This window comes from Electrona antarctica (assembly GCF_951216825.1).
Source record: "Electrona antarctica genome assembly, chromosome: 7".
NCBI classification, from domain to species: Eukaryota; Metazoa; Chordata; class Actinopteri; order Myctophiformes; family Myctophidae; genus Electrona; species Electrona antarctica.
The window spans coordinates 1,800,139-1,818,926 of record NC_136812.1 but is presented as its reverse complement, the minus strand read 5'-3'; the positions used below and the strand labels follow the sequence as shown (position 1 = coordinate 1,818,926).

General features: G+C 42.5%; 1 protein-coding gene across 1 annotated transcript; it reads right to left on the bottom strand.

Annotated features, from left to right (window-relative positions):
• Positions 1-4,032: 4,032 nt before the first annotated feature.
• Positions 4,033-13,509, bottom strand: LOC306926925 (uncharacterized protein). The gene is made up of 3 exons (XM_079506436.1): positions 13,367-13,509; positions 8,610-8,875; positions 4,033-7,358 (listed from the first exon to the last, which is right to left on the bottom strand). The coding sequence occupies exons 2-3, from the start codon at positions 8,806-8,808 to the stop codon at positions 5,941-5,943; spliced, it is 1,617 nt and encodes a 538-aa protein (XP_079362562.1). The 5' UTR covers positions 8,809-8,875; positions 13,367-13,509; the 3' UTR covers positions 4,033-5,940.
• Positions 13,510-18,788: the final 5,279 nt, after the last annotated feature.

Sequence of the window (18,788 nt, the reverse complement as noted above, 5' to 3'; positions counted from 1 at the left end):
CAATATGGCAGCTACCTGGTAACTCCTAGTACCTCCCATAGTACCCAGAATGATGAATGACTCCCGGTACCTCCCAGGGTACCCAGAATGACTCCCGGTACCTCCCATGGTACCCAGAATGATGAATGACTCCCGGTACCTCCCAGGGTACCCAGAATGACTCCCGGTACCTCCTGGTACCTCCCATGGTACCCAGAATGATGAATGACTCCCGGTACCTCCATGGTACCTCCCAGAGTACCCAGAATGACTACTGGTACCTCCTGGTACCTCCCATAATGAGGAATAATAACTCCTAGTACTACAGTTGTGCCATTTGGGGATCTTCCATTGGCAGTTCAGTAGATTGTCAGGATGTCGTCAGAATGTCGTCAGTGCTGCGCACAACGAGGCAGGAACAGGAAACGGATCAAAACGCCACCTTCTGACCACCTCATATGGACACAAAGACTGTTTGCCAACTTAGTATTAAAACCCGTTCATAAATAAATAAATAAATACAGTATACATAAATAAATGAATGGAATGAAAACGGAAGCATAATTATTCATTATCAGGACGGTAACAAAAGGTAGGAAACAGAGAAGCTAAAAACCCAATGTTAAACTCATCATTTCGATTGGATTCTTTTACACACCAATATAAATGTTCTTATTTTGATCATAAGACCCACTTACCTGCAAAACCAGTCCGTCCGTCCGGCCGGCCGACACTCAAGACACTGTCCCCGCTGCCACCCTTAGATCTCCATATAATGGAGCTGACCTTCTGTTCTGACAGTCCATATGTTGATCTGACCTCATCAAACCCTGTACACTCAAGACACGCTCCATATATGGCCAATACAGAATCTGCCAAAGCGACAGTGGTCTGCCGTCACGCAGGCGGATGCGTGCATGTAAAAAAGTGCACAGAATCACTTTGTGGTAAACCTTTGCCCACCCTCTAGTTTTCTTCTGCCACAGGGTCTGATGAACAGGAACAAAACAGCCACAGGGTCTAACAAACAGGAGCAAAACAACAGCCACAGGGTCTGACTAACAGGAACAAAACAACAGCCTCAGGGTCTGACAAACAGGAACAAAACAACAGCCTCAGGGTCTGACAAACAGGAACACAACAACAGCCACAGGGTCTAACAGGAACAAAACAACAGCCACAGGGTCTGATGAACAGGAACAAAACAACAGCCACAGGGTCTAACAGGAACAAAACAACAGCCTCAGGGTCTAATGAACAGGAACAAAACAACAGCCACAGGGTCTAACAGGAACAAAACAACAGCCACAGGGTCTAACAGGAACAAAACAACAGCCTCAGGGTCTAACAGGAACAAAACAACAGCCACAGGGTCTAACAGGAACAAAATAACAGCCACAGGGTCTAACAGGAACAAAACAACAGCCACAGGGTCTGACAAACAGGAACAAAACAACAGCCTCAGGGTCTAACAGGAACAAAACAACAGCCTCAGGGTCTAACAGGAACAAAACAACAGCCTCAGGGTCTAACAGGAACAAAACAACAGCCTCAGGGTCTGACAGGAACAAAACAACAGCCTCAGGGTCTGACAAACAACAAAACAACAGCCTCAGGGTCTAACAGGAACAAAACAACAGCCTCAGGGTCTGACAAACAGGAACAAAACAACAGCCTCAGGGTCTGACAAACAGGAACAAAACAACAGCCTCAGGGTCTAACAAACAGGAACAAAACAACAGCCACAGGGTCTAACAAACAGGAACAAAACAACAGCCTCAGGGTCTGACAAACAACAAAACAACAGCCTCAGGGTCTAACAGGAACAAAACAACAGCCTCAGGGTCTGACAGGAACAAAACAACAGCCTCAGGGTCTGACAGGAACAAAACAACAGCCTCAGGGTCTGACAAACAGGAACAAAACAACAGCCTCAGGGTCTAACAAACAGGAACAAAACAACAGCCTCAGGGTCTGACAAACAGGAACAAAACAACAGCCTCAGGGTCTGACAAACGGGAACAAAACAACAGCCTCAGGGTCTAACGAACAGGAGCAAAACAACAGCCACAGGGTCTAACAAACAGGAACAAAACAACAGCCAAACCCCCTTTTTGAAACCAGCTCCTCACCACTCGCCCTACACACTTCCACTCGGTTTGAGCATAGATATATAAATAATAGAGACGGCACCGGATGGGAGGGGAATTCCTGTGCCGTCTCTATTATTTATAAATCTATGCTCAAACCGAGTGGAAGTGTGTAGGGCGAGTGGTGAGGAGCTGGTTTCAAAAAGGGCCACAGGGTCTAATGACGGCCAGGCTTCCATGTGGATCTCCTACATCATGTGGACAGGATGTGATGTCACTGGCAGAGGATCTCCTCCATCATGTGGACAAACAGGAACAAAACAACAGCCTCAGGGTCTGACAAACAGGAACAAAACAACAGCCTCAGGGTCTAACAGGAACAAAACAACAGCCTCAGGGTCTAACAGGAACAAAACAACAGCCTCAGGGTCTAACAGGAACAAAACAACAGCCTCAGGGTCTAACAGGAACAAAACAACAGCCACAGGGTCTGACAAACAGGAACAAAACAACAGCCTCAGGGTCTAACAGGAACAAAACAACAGCCTCAGGGTCTAACAGGAACAAAACAACAGCCACAGGGTCTGACAAACAGGAACAAAACAACAGCCACAGGGTCTGACAAACAGGAACAAAACAACAGCCTCAGGGTCTGACAAACGGGAACAAAACAACAGCCACAGGGTCTAACAAACAGGAACAAAACAACAGCCACAGGGTCTAACAAACAGGAACAAAACAACAGCCACAGGGTCTAACAAACAGGAACAAAACAACAGCCAAACCCCCTTTTTGAAACCAGCTCCTCACCACTCGCCCTACACACTTCCACTCGGTTTGAGCATAGATATATAAATAATAGAGACGGCACCGGATGGGAGGGGAATTCCTGTGCCGTCTCTATTATTTATAAATCTATGCTCAAACCGAGTGGAAGTGTGTAGGGCGAGTGGTGAGGAGCTGGTTTCAAAAAGGGCCACAGGGTCTAATGACGGCCAGGCTTCCATGTGGATCTCCTACATCACGTGGACAGGATGTGATGTCACTGGCAGAGGATCTCCTCCATCATGTGGACAGGATGTGATGTCACCGGCAGAGGATCTCCTCCATCTTGTGGACAGGATGTGATGTCACTGGGTCTCAGGAGATTCTAATCAAACATCAATACGGCGACATTCTGTAAAAACAGCAATAATAATTTGCCAATACATCACTGTAATGTCATCTTCTAAGTCTAGCAAATAATGAAAATAAAGTCAACATAAAATAATGGTTTGTTAAGAATATGTGTTTTAAAGGTATATTCAGTGATTTCACTTCAAATATCACTTCTTTTTTCGTTTTGTTGTGATAATCCTCCCAACTATAGTGTGTGCCGACCATATAAGGAGTTCCTCCCTGTCCGAATGTGAGCCCCTGGGGTCAAAAAACCTTAGGTTTTGTTTTTGGCTAGGTGGCCAAGTCTTCATCCAATCAGGATGAGAGGAGCCTTCCGCCAATCATGATCGAGCAGGAGCGGGCCTTGGTGTGCGTGCTGTTGGCCTGTTGCACTTCCCCCCCACTGTAGTGCGTGTGTATGTGCATATCTTGCTGGCGGACCAGGGTTTTTTCCAAATCACCGGAATCACTGAATGCTCCTTTAAAGGGTTCAAAGGGGGCACGGTGGCACAGTTGGTAGTGCCGTCGCCTCACAGCTAAAAGGTCATGGGTTCGATTCCCGCTCGGGACACTGTGGGTGCTGGTCATCAGTGCCCATACCCGAGGCAAGGTTGGCGAAAGGGCCTTTCTGTGTGGAGTTTGCATGTTCTCCCCGTGTCAACACAAAAAACATGCAGTAATCCTGGTCTCTAAACTGCCTCCCCCTGGCCAGCCGGGGATAACAAATATAAAAATAAATAAATAAAGGGTTTAAAATGAGAAGTAAACAAAGGAGCAGGAGAATGGAGGCCTCGATTGATTGATTGAACAGTTTATTAGACATAAATGTATAAACAGCAACAGAGTTCAGTCCAGCACTGATTCCAGAAGGGATAGCACAAAAAAAAGAAAAAAGAAAGTCGTCCTTGCGGTCTTGTTTCCATTTAGGTCCTATGCAATCAATTCATAGACATGAAGAAAAACAAGAATCACACTTGTGTGAAGAGAGGGGTGCTGTTATCATCATACATCACATTCCATGCTCAGCCAATCAAATCATCACAAATGTCATTCCGGCCAATCGCTTTTGGCGTCTTCACGTTTTTGCCCTCACTTTTTACCCTCAATATGTACATCAGCCAATCAAATCATCGTGTTTGTCTTCACACAAACAGACAAAGGTGGACATAGGAGGGGCTAGCTTTGCCCCTAAAAAAAACATCGATATCAATAATAAAAAAACAACATCCTTACAGGAAAACAACACACTATGTACAGAGTGGGGAAAAGGAAGGGGGTGATCACCTGTTTTTTTTTTTTTTTTGTATAGTTTCCCCCTCCCATGTGGGGTCCTTGTTCATGTCAACATACATTTGTGTACATTTGTAATACATAGATATTAGATACCACTCATTTCCCACTCGTCCACCAACTCTTCCCCGATGCAGAGACAATACTAGAGAAAGAGGACAAATAATACAGGGGGGGGGGGGGGGGGGGGGACCACCTAGTTCAAATATTGCTCATCTCATGGGACAACCATCAGGGTTTCTACACGGTCCACAAAGGGCGTCCATGTTTGCTGGAAAGTTGTCATGGAACCATTAAGTGAGAATCTAATCTTTTCAAGCTTACGGTAGAATAGTACGTCCTTTATCCATCCGTTATGTGTAGGTGGAGAAACTCGTTTCCATTTGAGGAGTATAAGACGTCTGGCTAAAAGAGAAGTAAAGGAGATTATTCCCTTAACACTTATACTGCCACCTGCTGGACGCAGAGCCAACCTCAAACTGCCGAGCCCATTTCGATGCAGCACACACTGGACTGACATCCTGTTTTAGGCGTCCATGTTTAATGCTAAATAAATAGCGTCAATGCTAGCGAGCTAAAATGAAGCCATCCTTGCTCTAGAAAGCGCCAATGTTTCCATCTAGACCACCGGATAATCAGCAAAGACCTCCGAAGATCGCGCGTTTTATCCAAACCACGGAGAGCTCCGTAGATTTCGAGTTATTCAGCTTTTTAGTCAGCCTGTATAATGGGAGGTGGACGGCAGCGTGGTTGCCCGGTCTAAGATCACTAAAGAAGGAAAGGCTAAGCCAAAAAAAGAATACAAATCAGCGATCCGGTTTGATATCAATAATACAGCTTATCAGACTGAACATTACGCGGCTAGAAGCAGTTGCTGGCTGGATTCCTTATGACGGAACGTTCCGTTAATAGTTCTGATCCCCGATTTTCAGGCCCGTTTTAAAATATGTAAGTGATCTGCATTTTTTGAGGGAGGGGGTCAGAACATTCCACGTCTGGGTGGTCGTGCTGTAGAAGGAGAATTTACCCACATTTGTTTTGAAAATATAGTTGCAGTTTAATAATCCATAATATTGTCCTTGTCTGTCGACCTTCCTACGAACATACAGCTGTTTCATTTGATCCTCCTAGTGAGCTCATTTATAGTGGATTTTTGTTTTACCTCATAGAGTGAATGCAACATGTTGTCTTAGCAAGTGACCTGATATTTAAACTTTTGTCACACCGTTTGCAGTGGACATCTTTTTTTTGTCCTGTGAGAACTGTGGACACGAAGGTGTCTCTTCAGGGAACCTGACTCACTGAAACTCTTGTTACAATGTTTACATTGGAAAGGTTTTTCCTCCAGTGTGGACATGCTGGTGCTTCTTCAGGGAACCTGAGTACTAAAAATCTTGTTACAATGTTTACAGTGGAAAGCTTTTTATCCAGTGTGGACACGCTGGTGATTGTTCAGGGAACGTGAATGACTGAAACTCTTGTCACAATGTTTACATTGGAAAGGTTTTTCTCCAGTGTGGACACGTTGGTGTCTGAACAGGATACCCGAGGTCCTGAAACTCTTGTTACAATGTTTACATTGGAAAGGTTTTTCTCCAGTGTGGACACGCTGGTGATTGTTCAGGGAACGTGAATGAATGAAACTCTTGTCACAATGTTTACATTGGAAAGGTTTTTCTCCAGTGTGGACACGTTGGTGCGTCTTCAGGATACCCGAGGTCCTGAAACTCTTGTTACAATGTTTACATTGGAAAGGTTTTTCTCCAGTGTGGACACGCTGGTGATTGTTCAGGGAACGTGAATGAATGAAACTCTTGTCACAATGTTTACATTGGAAAAGTTTTTCTCCAGTGTGGACACGTTGGTGCGTCTTCAGGGAACCTGATTGACTGAAACTCTTGTCACAATGTTTACATTGGAAAGGTTTTTCTCCAGTGTGGACACGCTGGTGTCTGTTCAGGTGACCCGAGGTTCTGAAACTCTTGTTACAATGTTTACATTGGAAAGGTTTTTCTCCAGTGTGGACACGAAGGTGTATCTTCAGGGAAAACATGAAACTAAAACTCATGTCACAATGTTTACAGTGGAAAGGTTTTTCTCCAGTGTGGACACGCTGGTGCTTCGTCAGGGAACCTGAGTCACTATAACTCTTGTTACAATGTTTACAGTGGAAAGGTTTTTCTCCAGTGTGGACACGTTGGTGTGCGTTCAGGGAATCTGAGAATCTGAAACTCTTGTTACAATGTTTACATTGGAAAGGTTTTTCTCCAGTGTGGACACGCTGGTGTCTGTTCAGGTGACCCGAGGTTCTGAAACTCTTGTTACAATGTTTACATTGGAAAGGTTTTTCTCCAGTGTGGACACGAAGGTGTATCTTCAGGGAACCTGGCCTTGTGAAACTCTTTTTACAACATTTACATTGGAAAGGTTTTTCTCCAGTGTGGACACGAAGGTGCTTCTTCAGGGAACCCGAGTCACTGAAACTCTTGTCACACCGTTCGTCATCATCATCTTCACTGGTCTCCTCCCAATCATCACTGTCTTCAGTGACATCAGTGTCAGATTCAAGTTCAACTTCAACTTCAGAGCAGTGGGAAGATATGTCTTCATCATCATTATCATCCTCCTCATCATCATTTTCTTCTTCACCTTTCACTGCTAGTAATGTCAACATTGACGCAACAGGTAACTCTGGTCTATGAAGTAGCTGCTCCTGTTCCTCATTAAGCTCCTCCTGTTCTTCTTTAATGTATGGAGGCTCTGGTTCCTCCTGGAGCAGACTGGGGCTCCTCTCCGGTTCAGGAGAAACCTCCTCTTTACACACAACCATGTGCAGGATGTCTAGGAGCAGAAACATAACATGATGGTCAACACTGGATTCCTACAATGTAAATCCATTCTTCTTCCATGTTCCATGTACAAAATGAGCTATTACCTAACAAGATAAGATTGATTAAACCGTTACTAGCTACAGGTTATTACTGTTCTGAACGGTTTAGCAAGATTTCGCAAAATACAAAAAAAATTTGAAGTTGTGTATTCAGTTTGTTGTTGGCTTTTCTGCCTTTATTTTTTTTCAAGTGAAGATACACAGGAAAGAGGGAGAGAGACATGCAGCAAATGTCGTCATGAACGGGATGCGAACACGCAACACAGTTTCACGAGAACGCATTATTTTTTCTGCTATGAGAGGGAGAGAGAGAGGGAGGGACACACACACACATTCCTGGTACTCAGCTGTTCATTGTTAAGCAATTAACACTTTGTGTGCCCACACACCACTTTAAAAAAAAAAACGAGTGCCCACGTTTTACATTCATTTTTTGAATGGCCGGCGGGCCGCATTGGGCGGCTCCGCGGGCCGCAAAATGCCCGCGGATTGCCAGTTTGACACCACTGGTCTATAGCCTACAGAATGTGGCATGCACCTGGACCACCGGACGCCCATATTTAGTTACTATAACTCCAAAATGAATAACGGTTACAGCAAATGTTTTATTTGAATCATGAAATTCCAAAACAATTTTAAAACAGGATACTTCACACCTGCAGCTCTGATCTGGTAGTAAATTAGTCCTGCCACTCAGTGCATGACGTTATGAAACAGAAGCACTTCTGACAATGAAAGCTTGAAATGTGGACCGATGGTAGCTTTATAGCAATCTATGTAATCTATGTATCTATGTAATCTATGTAAAAGATATCCATGACGTAGCTCTGGGTCTGTCAATGGGTCTGTGAGTCTGTCTGCCGGTGTGTCTGGGGCAAATTTCACAAACTACTGTAGTGATCAGCACCAAATGTCTTGTTCACGCTGCCAGTCAGCGGAGCAACTATTTTTCACACCTGATAGAAATTGCGTCTCACATGGTAATGGTAATGTTGCAGTTTTGTAAGTGCAGACGCTAAGCTTTCAAATACTTCATAGAATGACAAATCAGAAAATCCATGATTCCATTCGCACAGAATCCAAAATGGTTTGAAATGACACAAGCGACCAGACTATTATTATGTGCCATTGTTATTGTACAGTGAAAATAAGACATTGTGGCAGCCCTACAGAAATGAAAATATTAAAGAAAGGAAACTTACTGAGGTGTGGCTGGTCTACAGCTTCCTGTTTAATAGAAACGTCTTCAGTTTCCTGTTTAATAGAAACGTCTTCAGCTTCCTGTTTAATAGAAACGTATTTGGCTTCCTGTTTAATAGAAACGTCTTCAGCTTCCTGTTTAATAGAAACGTCCCTGGCTGAGTCTGGAGAGTCCATCTTCACCTGGGAGTGATGCATCATGGGTATTGTAGTCCTTATGAGTCTGGAGAGTTCATCTTCACCTGCAGTCTGGACTCCACACACTGCTCTGAAATCAAGTGAATAAGGAAGGACTTTAATAAGTGGAGACCTAGTGGTGTTAGCCCAACTCTCCAACATGTGACTCTGGAGATTATGGGATTCATGCATTAGGGAAGAAATCACACTTAACTTAAGTTTACACAAGGAACAATAGTGTAAAGTGAATAAGGGGAAATTAACCAATGAGTGTTTAATGTTCTGTCTCAGTTCAAGCAGCAGGGAGCGTACAGTGCCACCATTCCTGTGAGCGTAAATTGAATCATGTTAAGAAATGTGAATCCCTAGACTCCTTCAAAACCGCTCTCGAAGAGCACTTACGGCGGCTGCGATTCGAAACTGGCTCCGGTAAAAAGTTAATTCCTCCACCCATATTTGTCCATACTGTACACGTGTTTTTCTCTGTTTTAATTTTAACTGTGTATATGGTGATTTATTTTTTTGCATAGTGTATATTTATAAGGTCTTTAAATGCTCTGATGAAATGAACTGATCAAACAATCAAGTCTTAGTGCTTTTCATGGTTTTATCCTCGTAGCAGATTTTGTATTGACCTGTACTAGCATTGACCTGAACCCATTCTGCATACTGTTTAGGGATGTATTGACCTGTACTAGTATTGACCTGAACCCATTCTGCACACTGTTTAGGGATGTATTGACCTGAACCCATTCTGCACACTGTTTAGGGATGTATTGACCTGAACCCATTCTGCACACTGTTTAGGGATGTATTGACCTGTACCCATTCTACACACTGTTTAGGGATGTATTGACCTGAACCCATTCTGCACACTGTTTAGGGATGTATTGACCTGAACCCATTCTACACACTGTTTAGGGATGTACTGACCTGAACCCATTCTGCACACTGTTTAGGGATGTATTGACCTGAACCCATTCTGCACACTGTTTAGGGATGTACTGACCTGAACCCATTCTGCACACTGTTTAGGGATGTATTGACCTGAACCCATTCTACACACTGTTTAGGGATGTATTGACCTGTACTAGCATTGACCTGAACCCATTCTGCACACTGTTTAGGGATGTATTGACCTGTACTAGCATTGACCTGAACCCATTGTGCACACTGTTTAGGGATGTATTGACCTGAACCCATTCTGCACACTGTTTAGGGATGTATTGACCTGAACCCATTCTGCACACTGTTTAGGGATGTATGGACCTGAACCCATTCTACACACTGTTTAGGGATGTATTGACCTGAACCCATTCTACACACTGTTTAGGGATGTATTGACCTGAACCCATTCTACACACTGTTTAGGGATGTATTGACCTGAACCCATTCTGCACACTGTTTAGGGATGTATTGACCTGAACCCATTCTGCACACTGTTTAGGGATGTATTGGCCTGAACCCATTCTACACACTGTTTAGGGATGTATTGACCTGAACCCGTTCTACACACTGTTTAGGGATGTATTGACCTGAACCCATTCTACACACTGTTTAGGGATGTATTGACCTGTACTAGCATTGACCTGAACCCATTCTGCACACTGTTTAGGGATGTATTGACCTGTACTAGCATTGACCTGAACCCATTCTGCACACTGTTTAGGGATGCACCATATAAATCGGAATCAGCCATAAAAATGCCATATCGGTATCGGATCAGTCTCAAAGTAGTTCAATATAAATCTAAAGTGTCTAGTACCTCTAGTTTAGAACAAAAGCCAAATCAAATATGATGTAAAATCATTTTTCTACATTTAATTTGTGTACTTTCATCTCATTCAGTTGTGTTGCAACGAGACACATTCTGAGCTTGTAGATCGGCTATTGTCGAAACAATCATGGAAAAGAAAAGTGACAAAATGTGTAATATACTTTGAAACATTTTAACAACACAAATCTTGTTGTTCCTACAGAATGTTTTTAAATGCAGGGTCCTTGGCTGTTGTTTTAAATGCAGGGTCCTTGGCTATGTGGTTTTCCTTGTGTTCCTAGGAAAACAACATAGAGGGTCCTTGGCTATGTTGTTTTCCTTGTGTTCCTAGGAAAACAACATAGAGGGTCCTTGGCTATGTGGTTTTCCTTGTGTTCCTAGGAAAACAACATAGAGGGTCCTTGGCTATGTGGCTTTCCTTGTGTTCCTAGGAAAACAACATAGAGGGTCCTTGGCTATGTGGTTTTCCTTGTGTTCCTAGGAAAACAACATAGAGGGTCCTTGGCTATGTGGTTTTCCTTGTGTTCCTAGGAAAACAACATAGAGGGTCCTTGGCTATGTGGTTTTCCTTGTGTTCCTAGGAAAACAACATAGAGGGTCCTTGGCTATGTGGTTTTCCTTGTGTTCCTAGGAAAACAACATAGAGGGTCCTTGGCTATGTTGTGTTCCTTGTGTTCCTAGGAAAACAACATAGAGGGTCCTTGGCTATGTTGTGTTCCTTGTGTTCCTAGGAAAACAACATAGCCAACATTGGATGTGTCTTGACTTACTGTAGGCTATACGGTGCTGCGTTATCGGGCTCTTCAGTCGACTTTGATTGATTGATTGATTTATTAACAGTTTGCAGAATTACAGTACATTTCAAGTACAACTCAATACAAAAACTGTTAACAGTGAGTGGACGACACTATAAAGCATTACACTTGTTTACAATAGGGCCCACCATTTTCAATTCATCAAAACATTTAGAGACGTACGAATATACACAACTATATAGTCAAAAATAAATCATCATAAGAGGTAAAAAGGGAAAATAAACATATACAGTGAGAGGAAAGGGGATTCAGATTTTACGGGGGCCAGTTTCGAATTGCAGCCGTCCATAGGTGCCCTTTGAGTAGCCGCAATTTGCAACTCTAGTTGTTTTTATAATGGGATGAATCTAGAGTTGCAAAACCCTCCATTGACTTCCCACTCATCCAATTTGGTTTGCGATCTGCTTGTCTTAAACGACGTTAAACTCACCAACATTGCAGCTGTAGTCCAAGCTTGAATTATTCTCTTTCAATCTGCCGAGCTTGTTTTTCATAAAGATCCACCGTAGACATGTTATGAGCTACTTTCTGTCAAGACATCCTCTGCAGGTGATTCTTTTGTGTTGCAGTTTGGAAGCACTCGTTTGTTTTTGTTAGCATTATGTGCAAATTCGAAACAGGTGGTACACAGGGCCGTTCGGTGATTTACGACGAGTGCTTCCAAACTCCAGCACTTAGAAAAAGAATCACCTGCACAGAATTTCTTGACAGAAAGTAGCTCATAACATGTCTACGGTGGAACTTTATGAAAAACAAGCTCGGCAGATTGAAAGAGTATAATTCAAGCTTGGACTACAGCTGCAATGTTGGTGAGTGTAACGTTGTTTAAGACAAGCAGATCGCAAACCAAATTGGATGAGTGGGGAGTCAATGGAGGGTATTGCAACACTAGATTCATCCCATTATAAAAAAATCTAGCGTTGCAAAATGCGGCTACCCTTTGAGAGCAGTTTTGAAGGAGTCAAGGGATTTGCATGTCTTAATGACTGTTGGTAGGGCGTTCCACATTTTGGTGGCATAGGAGCGAAATTAATTTAATCCCTTGTTTGTGCCGAATCTGGGTTGCACATGGTTTGCACATGGTAACGTACTTGGCCTGTGGAATGAGTAACCCTAGCCGCAATTTGCAACTCTAGATTTTTTTATAATGGGATGTATCTTGAGTTGCAATACCCTCCATTGACTCCCCACTCATCCATTTGCGTTTGCGATCTGCTTGTCTTAAACGAGGTTAAACTCACCAATATTGCAGCTGTAGTCCAAGCTTGAATTATCCTCTTTCAATCTGCCGACCTTGTTTTTCATAAAAATTCCCCGTAGACATGTTATGAGCTACTTTCTGTCAAGACATCCTCTGCAGGTGATACTTTTTCTAAGTGCTGCAGTTTGGAAGCACTCGTTCGGGTCGCGCTGCTGCCTCCTGCATTATGTGCAAATTCGAAACAGGTGGTAGCCTACACAGGGCCGTTGATTTACGGCGAGTGCTTCCAAACTCCAGCACTTAGAAAAATAATCACCTGCAGAGGATGTCTTGACAGAAAGTAGCTCATAACATGTCTACGGGGGATTTTTATGAAAAACAAGCTCGGCAGATTGAAAGAGGATAATTCAATCTTGGACTACAGCTGCAATGTTGGTGAGTTTAATGTCGTTTAAGACAAGCATATGGCAAACGCAAATGGATGAGAGTGGAGTCAATGGAGGGTATTGGAACTAGATTCATCCCATTATAAAAAAATCTATAGTTGCAAATTGCGGCTAGGGTAACCCGGGCTCGCCTCCCGGCCAAGGCTACATTACCTCCATCCACGGACCTTCTGACTCATTGTAAATGTTAATTTAGTAACTCTGCTGCAACAGACTCCATACTGGGCTGTTGTTGATTCACCTCTAGCCAGACTCGGCCCGAAAGGCTAGCTAGCATTATCAAGGTACATTTAGCATGCATAGAGCCCGAAGACACGATAGTTTATGCAACAAAGACTCTTACCTGGAAAAACTACGGCCGTTTCTCAATAGTTCAGACTGTAAATTCACCTCTGGAGTATCTCTACTTAGACGGTAGTAGTCACTATCAGTCAGTACTACTACCTACAGACAGACGATACTTCTGACTGAGGAGAAGAGGACGGTGGAGTAGCAGCAGTGTTGCCAGGTTCTGGAAGAGAAACAAGCAACCAGGTCTATGAAAACAAGCCCAAAAGAAGTGACTCTAGTCTAGGGGCTATTTGAAAATAGCAGATCTACAAGCTCACGACGCATTGTGAGCTTTTAGATCTGCTATTAAAAATTATAATAGACACCAATCTGGTGTTGGGGTCCCTGGCACAAAATGTGTTTTTAGATATTGTAGCCAGGGTCGTTTTTCTAGGGGTCCTTGACATGAAAATGTGAGAATCACTGGTTTAAACAACATTAGGAAACAAGCCAAAATAAGTGACTACACTTTAGAAACAAGCCCCCAAAACGCAACCCACAACTACCAATATTTACAAGCAACTTTACAGATAAAGAAGCCCAAAGTCGCTTATAATAAGCAGACATGGCAACATGTAGAGAATCTACTTGACGTCAGCATCCTAGCTTGCTTCACCCAATCACCGCATTGCTACTGTTCAGCGCAGATCTACAAGATATCAACACGTCGCATCGCGACCCGTTGATAGCTTGTAGATTTGTTCTTTTTGTACATCGGACTTTAAAATAGGCTAAATGTGCAGTTTACAACTAAACATTCTATAAAGAATAAAACACTGCCTCTTTTCGGTTTTTTTTTTAAAATAAATGTTAACATTCAATTTACTGTTATATAAATATGCATATGATATGAATATCCTACTATAGCAGACGTCAGCTTCATACTTTTTTATTTTGAAAGTTGACAGCAGTAATTCAATGTTTTTGCATTCACTTAGTAGCCTATAAAATACATTTGCAACAAGTATCAGAAATGTATTCAAATGTAATTTAATTAAAGTGAGTTGGTCTGTTTAATAACAGCATGTCTATGTACCGATAATAATAATTCATAATATAGCAGCATGTCTTCTATGTACGGATGTCATTTGCTGTAAACAGTGTAGGGTATAAACAGTGTTCACACAATGCTTTGTATTCCTTTAAAGGTGGTTGTATTCCATTTGGTTTTGTTGTCATTAGTCATGTTGCCAAACAGTCCAGCGGGCGAACACACAAGGGTTGTGCACATGTGCACTAGCGCTGCTGGAGCCTGGAGCGTGCACGTACCATAAACAGTCACTAGGGGGAGCCATGGATACAGTGGAACAGCTACAGAGCATAAAACTCTCCAATTCATTTTTCCCCACATAGATTTACAAACTTTTTTTTTTTTTTTAATTGATTCACAGAATCAAAGGTTTTATGGTCATGATTCACCAGTATGATGGATGGCTCGATTCTAAGCTTAGAATAATTTATATAAATATTTTAATGCAGTTAAATAATATTTAAAAATACATGTATAAATATTTTAGTGAATCTCTATGGGGAAAAATGAATGGGCGATTTTCCAGTGGGTCCAGAAAACCACACCCACTGCTATGCTCTATATTGTGATGTCATCAAAGTCTAACTTCACTAAAATCATTTTATAACAAACTTATAGAAACCATTAATGAATCAAATCTAACAATTCAATGTCTTTCACACACACACACACACACACACACACACACACACACACACACACACACACACACACACACACACACACACACACACACACACACACACACACACATCCAGTCCAGATCTTTGTCATGATAATTATTGCACAAAAAAAGAAATGAAACCCTGAACTTTGAACATCCAGTGGATGTTCTGTGGTCTTTAGGGTCTAATAATCATCCAGTGGATGTTCTGTGGTCTTTAGGGTTTATCCAATCCACTTTATTTATAAAGCACATTTTTATACAACAAAGTTGAAACAAAGTGCTGTACACAAAGAAATACTAAAAATATCAGGGAAAAAAGGAACAACAACAACAACAGTACATAAACAGGGCAACATAAGGACAATGCAGTGGAAGCAGCAACTCTTAATCGGTATGTTCAAAAAGCCAAGGAGTACAAGTGAGTTTTCAGACGTGATTTAAACACAGATAAGGATTGCGACGCTCTGACATGAGGTGGAAGTTCATTCCACAGTGTGGGTGCTACAACGGAAAATGACCTATCCCCCCGGGATTTCAGCTTTGATTTTGGGATCTTGAGAAGTGACTGGTCAGTCGACCTCAGGGCCCTTGTCGATGCTTTGGGAGCTACAAGTTCCGATATGTAGAGTGGTGCCAACCCATTTACAGACTTAAAAGCAAATATTAAAATCTTAAACTGGATCCTGTAACGCACAGGAAGCCAGTGTAGGGAGGCAAGGATCGGGGAGATGTGGTCATACTTCCGTGCCCCTGTTAAGAGGCGAGCGGCCGCGTTTTGGACTAACTGTAGTCGTGACAGACAGGCTTGGGTAACACCAACATACAGTGCATTACAGTAGTCAAGTCGGGTAGAAATAAAAGCATGAATAAGACGTTCGAAATCATTAAAAGTTACAGCAGACTTGACTTTCGCTAAAAGCCTCAACTGATAAAAACTGGATTTTACCACCGAATTGATTTGTTTGTCCAACTTAAAATCACTGTCCAATTTGACACCAAGGTTTGTGACCACCGGTTTTAAAAACGGTTGCAGGGGGCCCAAATCCAGAGAGGTGTCACAGGCAGTGCTGGGTCTGAACACCATGACCTCTGTTTTACTTTCATTAAAATTAAGAAAGTTCAGGGCCATCCAAGCTTTTATGTCCTTAAGACATTCCAGCAGAGTGTTCAGGGAGGTGGTGGGATCTTTTTTATTCAGGGGCAAGTATATTTGCGAGTCGTCCGCGTAAAAGTGGTAGGGGATGCCATGCTTTTTAAAAATCAAACCCAGAGGGAGTAGGTAAAGAGAAAAAAGGATGGGTCCCAAAATTGAGCCCTGTGGAACTCCACATGGGAGAGGGGCAGAGGATGATGTGGAGACACCTAGGGCCACGGAGAAGGATCTGTTTGACAGATAGGATCGGAACCAATTTAACGCTGTGCCTCCTATACCCACACAACACTCTAGTCGGGAGAGAAGAATGTTGTGTTGTAAAGTGTCGAATGCAGCTGTGAGGTCTAAAAGCACAAGGATGGCAGGGTCACCAGAGTCAGTGGTTCTTAAAAGGTCATTAAAAACTCTTAAAAGCGCAGACTCTGTGCTGTGAAATGCTTTAAAACCAGATTGGAAGACCTCAAGGAGATTATGTGCAATTAAAAACGACTGGAGTTGCAAAAGTACAGCTTTTTCTAAAATTTTGGAGATAAACGGAAGTTTAGAAATGGGCCTAAAATTTGACAATACAGAGGAGTCAAGGTTCGGTTTTTTAATCAGGGGTTCCACCACCGCCTGTTTAAAATAAGTCGGAACCACACCTGAAGTAAAACTGTGATTTATTATCAGTTGGACATTACGTCCAATAGTCTGCCAAACTTCCTTGAATAATAATCATCCAGTGGATGTTCTGTGGTCTTTAGGGTCTAATAATCATCCAGTGGATGTTCTGTGGTCTGTGATCGAAGAACGACTGACATAGAAACATAGCTTTTTCAGAAAACTGTCAGGATGTATAAGACATTTTTAGAATCTGATCTCAGGTCAAAATGGGTTAATGAATCATTAGCCTCAAAAAGTGCTCCGATTTGCCGGTGGAGGCGATGATTGACAGGCAAAATCACTCAATAGTGACATCTTTGAGTTGTGCTTGAAATGTACCGTAATTCTCCAAAATCTTTAATCAATCAATCTGCTGGCAATTATTTTTCTTTCGCTGCAGCTCAAAAGGCTTCACAACACACAGAGAAAACCCCAGACCACAGAACATCCAGTGAATGTTCAAAGTTCAGGTTGTTTGGGTGTAAAAACCTAAAAGAAAAAAAAGTCCATGAAAAGTTAATGCCATTAAGGCTTTAATAATGCACGCTTACATGTTTTTCCTTAACTTAAAATAAATGCGTAAAATATTGGTGGTAGTGCCTCCCATTTGGCGTGTAATAAAACACAAGATTACATTCAAATCAAACATCAAAACAGTAACATTGTATAAAAACAGCTAAATAATTAGTATCACTGTAACGTCATCCTCTAGCAAACAATAATAATAAAGTCAACATAAGTTTTGTTAATACATTTTAAAGGTTTAAAATGAGAAGAAAACAAAATAGCAGGAGAATGGAGGCCTCTGTTGACATGATTGATTGATTGAATAGTTTATTAGACATAAATGTATAAACAGCAACAGAGTTCAGTCCAACAGAGTTCAGTCCAACAGAGTCCAGTCCAGCAGAGTCCAGTCCAGCAGAGTTCAGTCCAACAGAGTTCAGACCAACAGAGTTCAGTCCAACAGAGTTCAGTCCAACACTGATTCCAGAAGAAGAAAAAAAAGTCATTGCGGTCTTGTTTCCATTTAGGTCCTATGCAATCAATTCATAGACATGAAGAAAAACAAAAATCACACTTGTGTGAAGGGAAGGCCGCTGTTACCATCGTGCATTATCATACATCACATTCCGTGCTCAGCCAATTAAATCATCACAAATGTCCTTCTGGCCAAAATCACTTTTGGCATCTTCACTTTTTATCCTCAATATGTACATCAGCAAATCAAATCAGCGCTATGGGGTGATCAGCCAATCAAATCATCGTGTTGGTGTTCACACAAACAAACAAAGCTGGACATAGGGGGGGCTAGCTTTGACCCTCAACAAAAAAATCAATAACAACAACAATATCATTACAGGAAAACAAAACAGTGTATGTACAAAGTGGGAAAAAGGAAGATGGTGATCACCTGTTTAAGGGAGAAGTGGTCATTTCCTCTCCCTTGGGACTGTCAACACAGAGTAGCTAGATCTACGGCGCATAATCAAAATATGAAGATCAATGATCAGACGGAATCTTACAGAGCAGTAGAGCTACAGGCTAATGGATCTCTGCATGGAGCAGTAGCAGCAGAGCTACAGGCTAATGGCTCTCTGCATGTAGCAGCAGAGCTACAGGCTAATGGCTCTCTGCATGGAGCAGCAGAGCTACAGGCTAATGGCTCTCTGCATGGAGCAGCAGAGCTACAGGCTAATGGCTCTATGCATGGAGCAGTAGCAGCAGAGCTACAGGCTAATGGCTCTCTGCATGGAGCAGCAGAGCTACAGGCTAATGGCTCTCTGCATGGAGCAGCAGAGCTACAGGCTAATGGCTCTCTGCATGTAGCAGTAGCAGCAGAGCTACAGGCTAATGGCTCTCTGCATGGAGCAGCAGAGCTACAGGCTAATGGCTCTCTGCATGGAGCAGCAGAGCTACAGGCTAATGGCTCTCTGCATGGA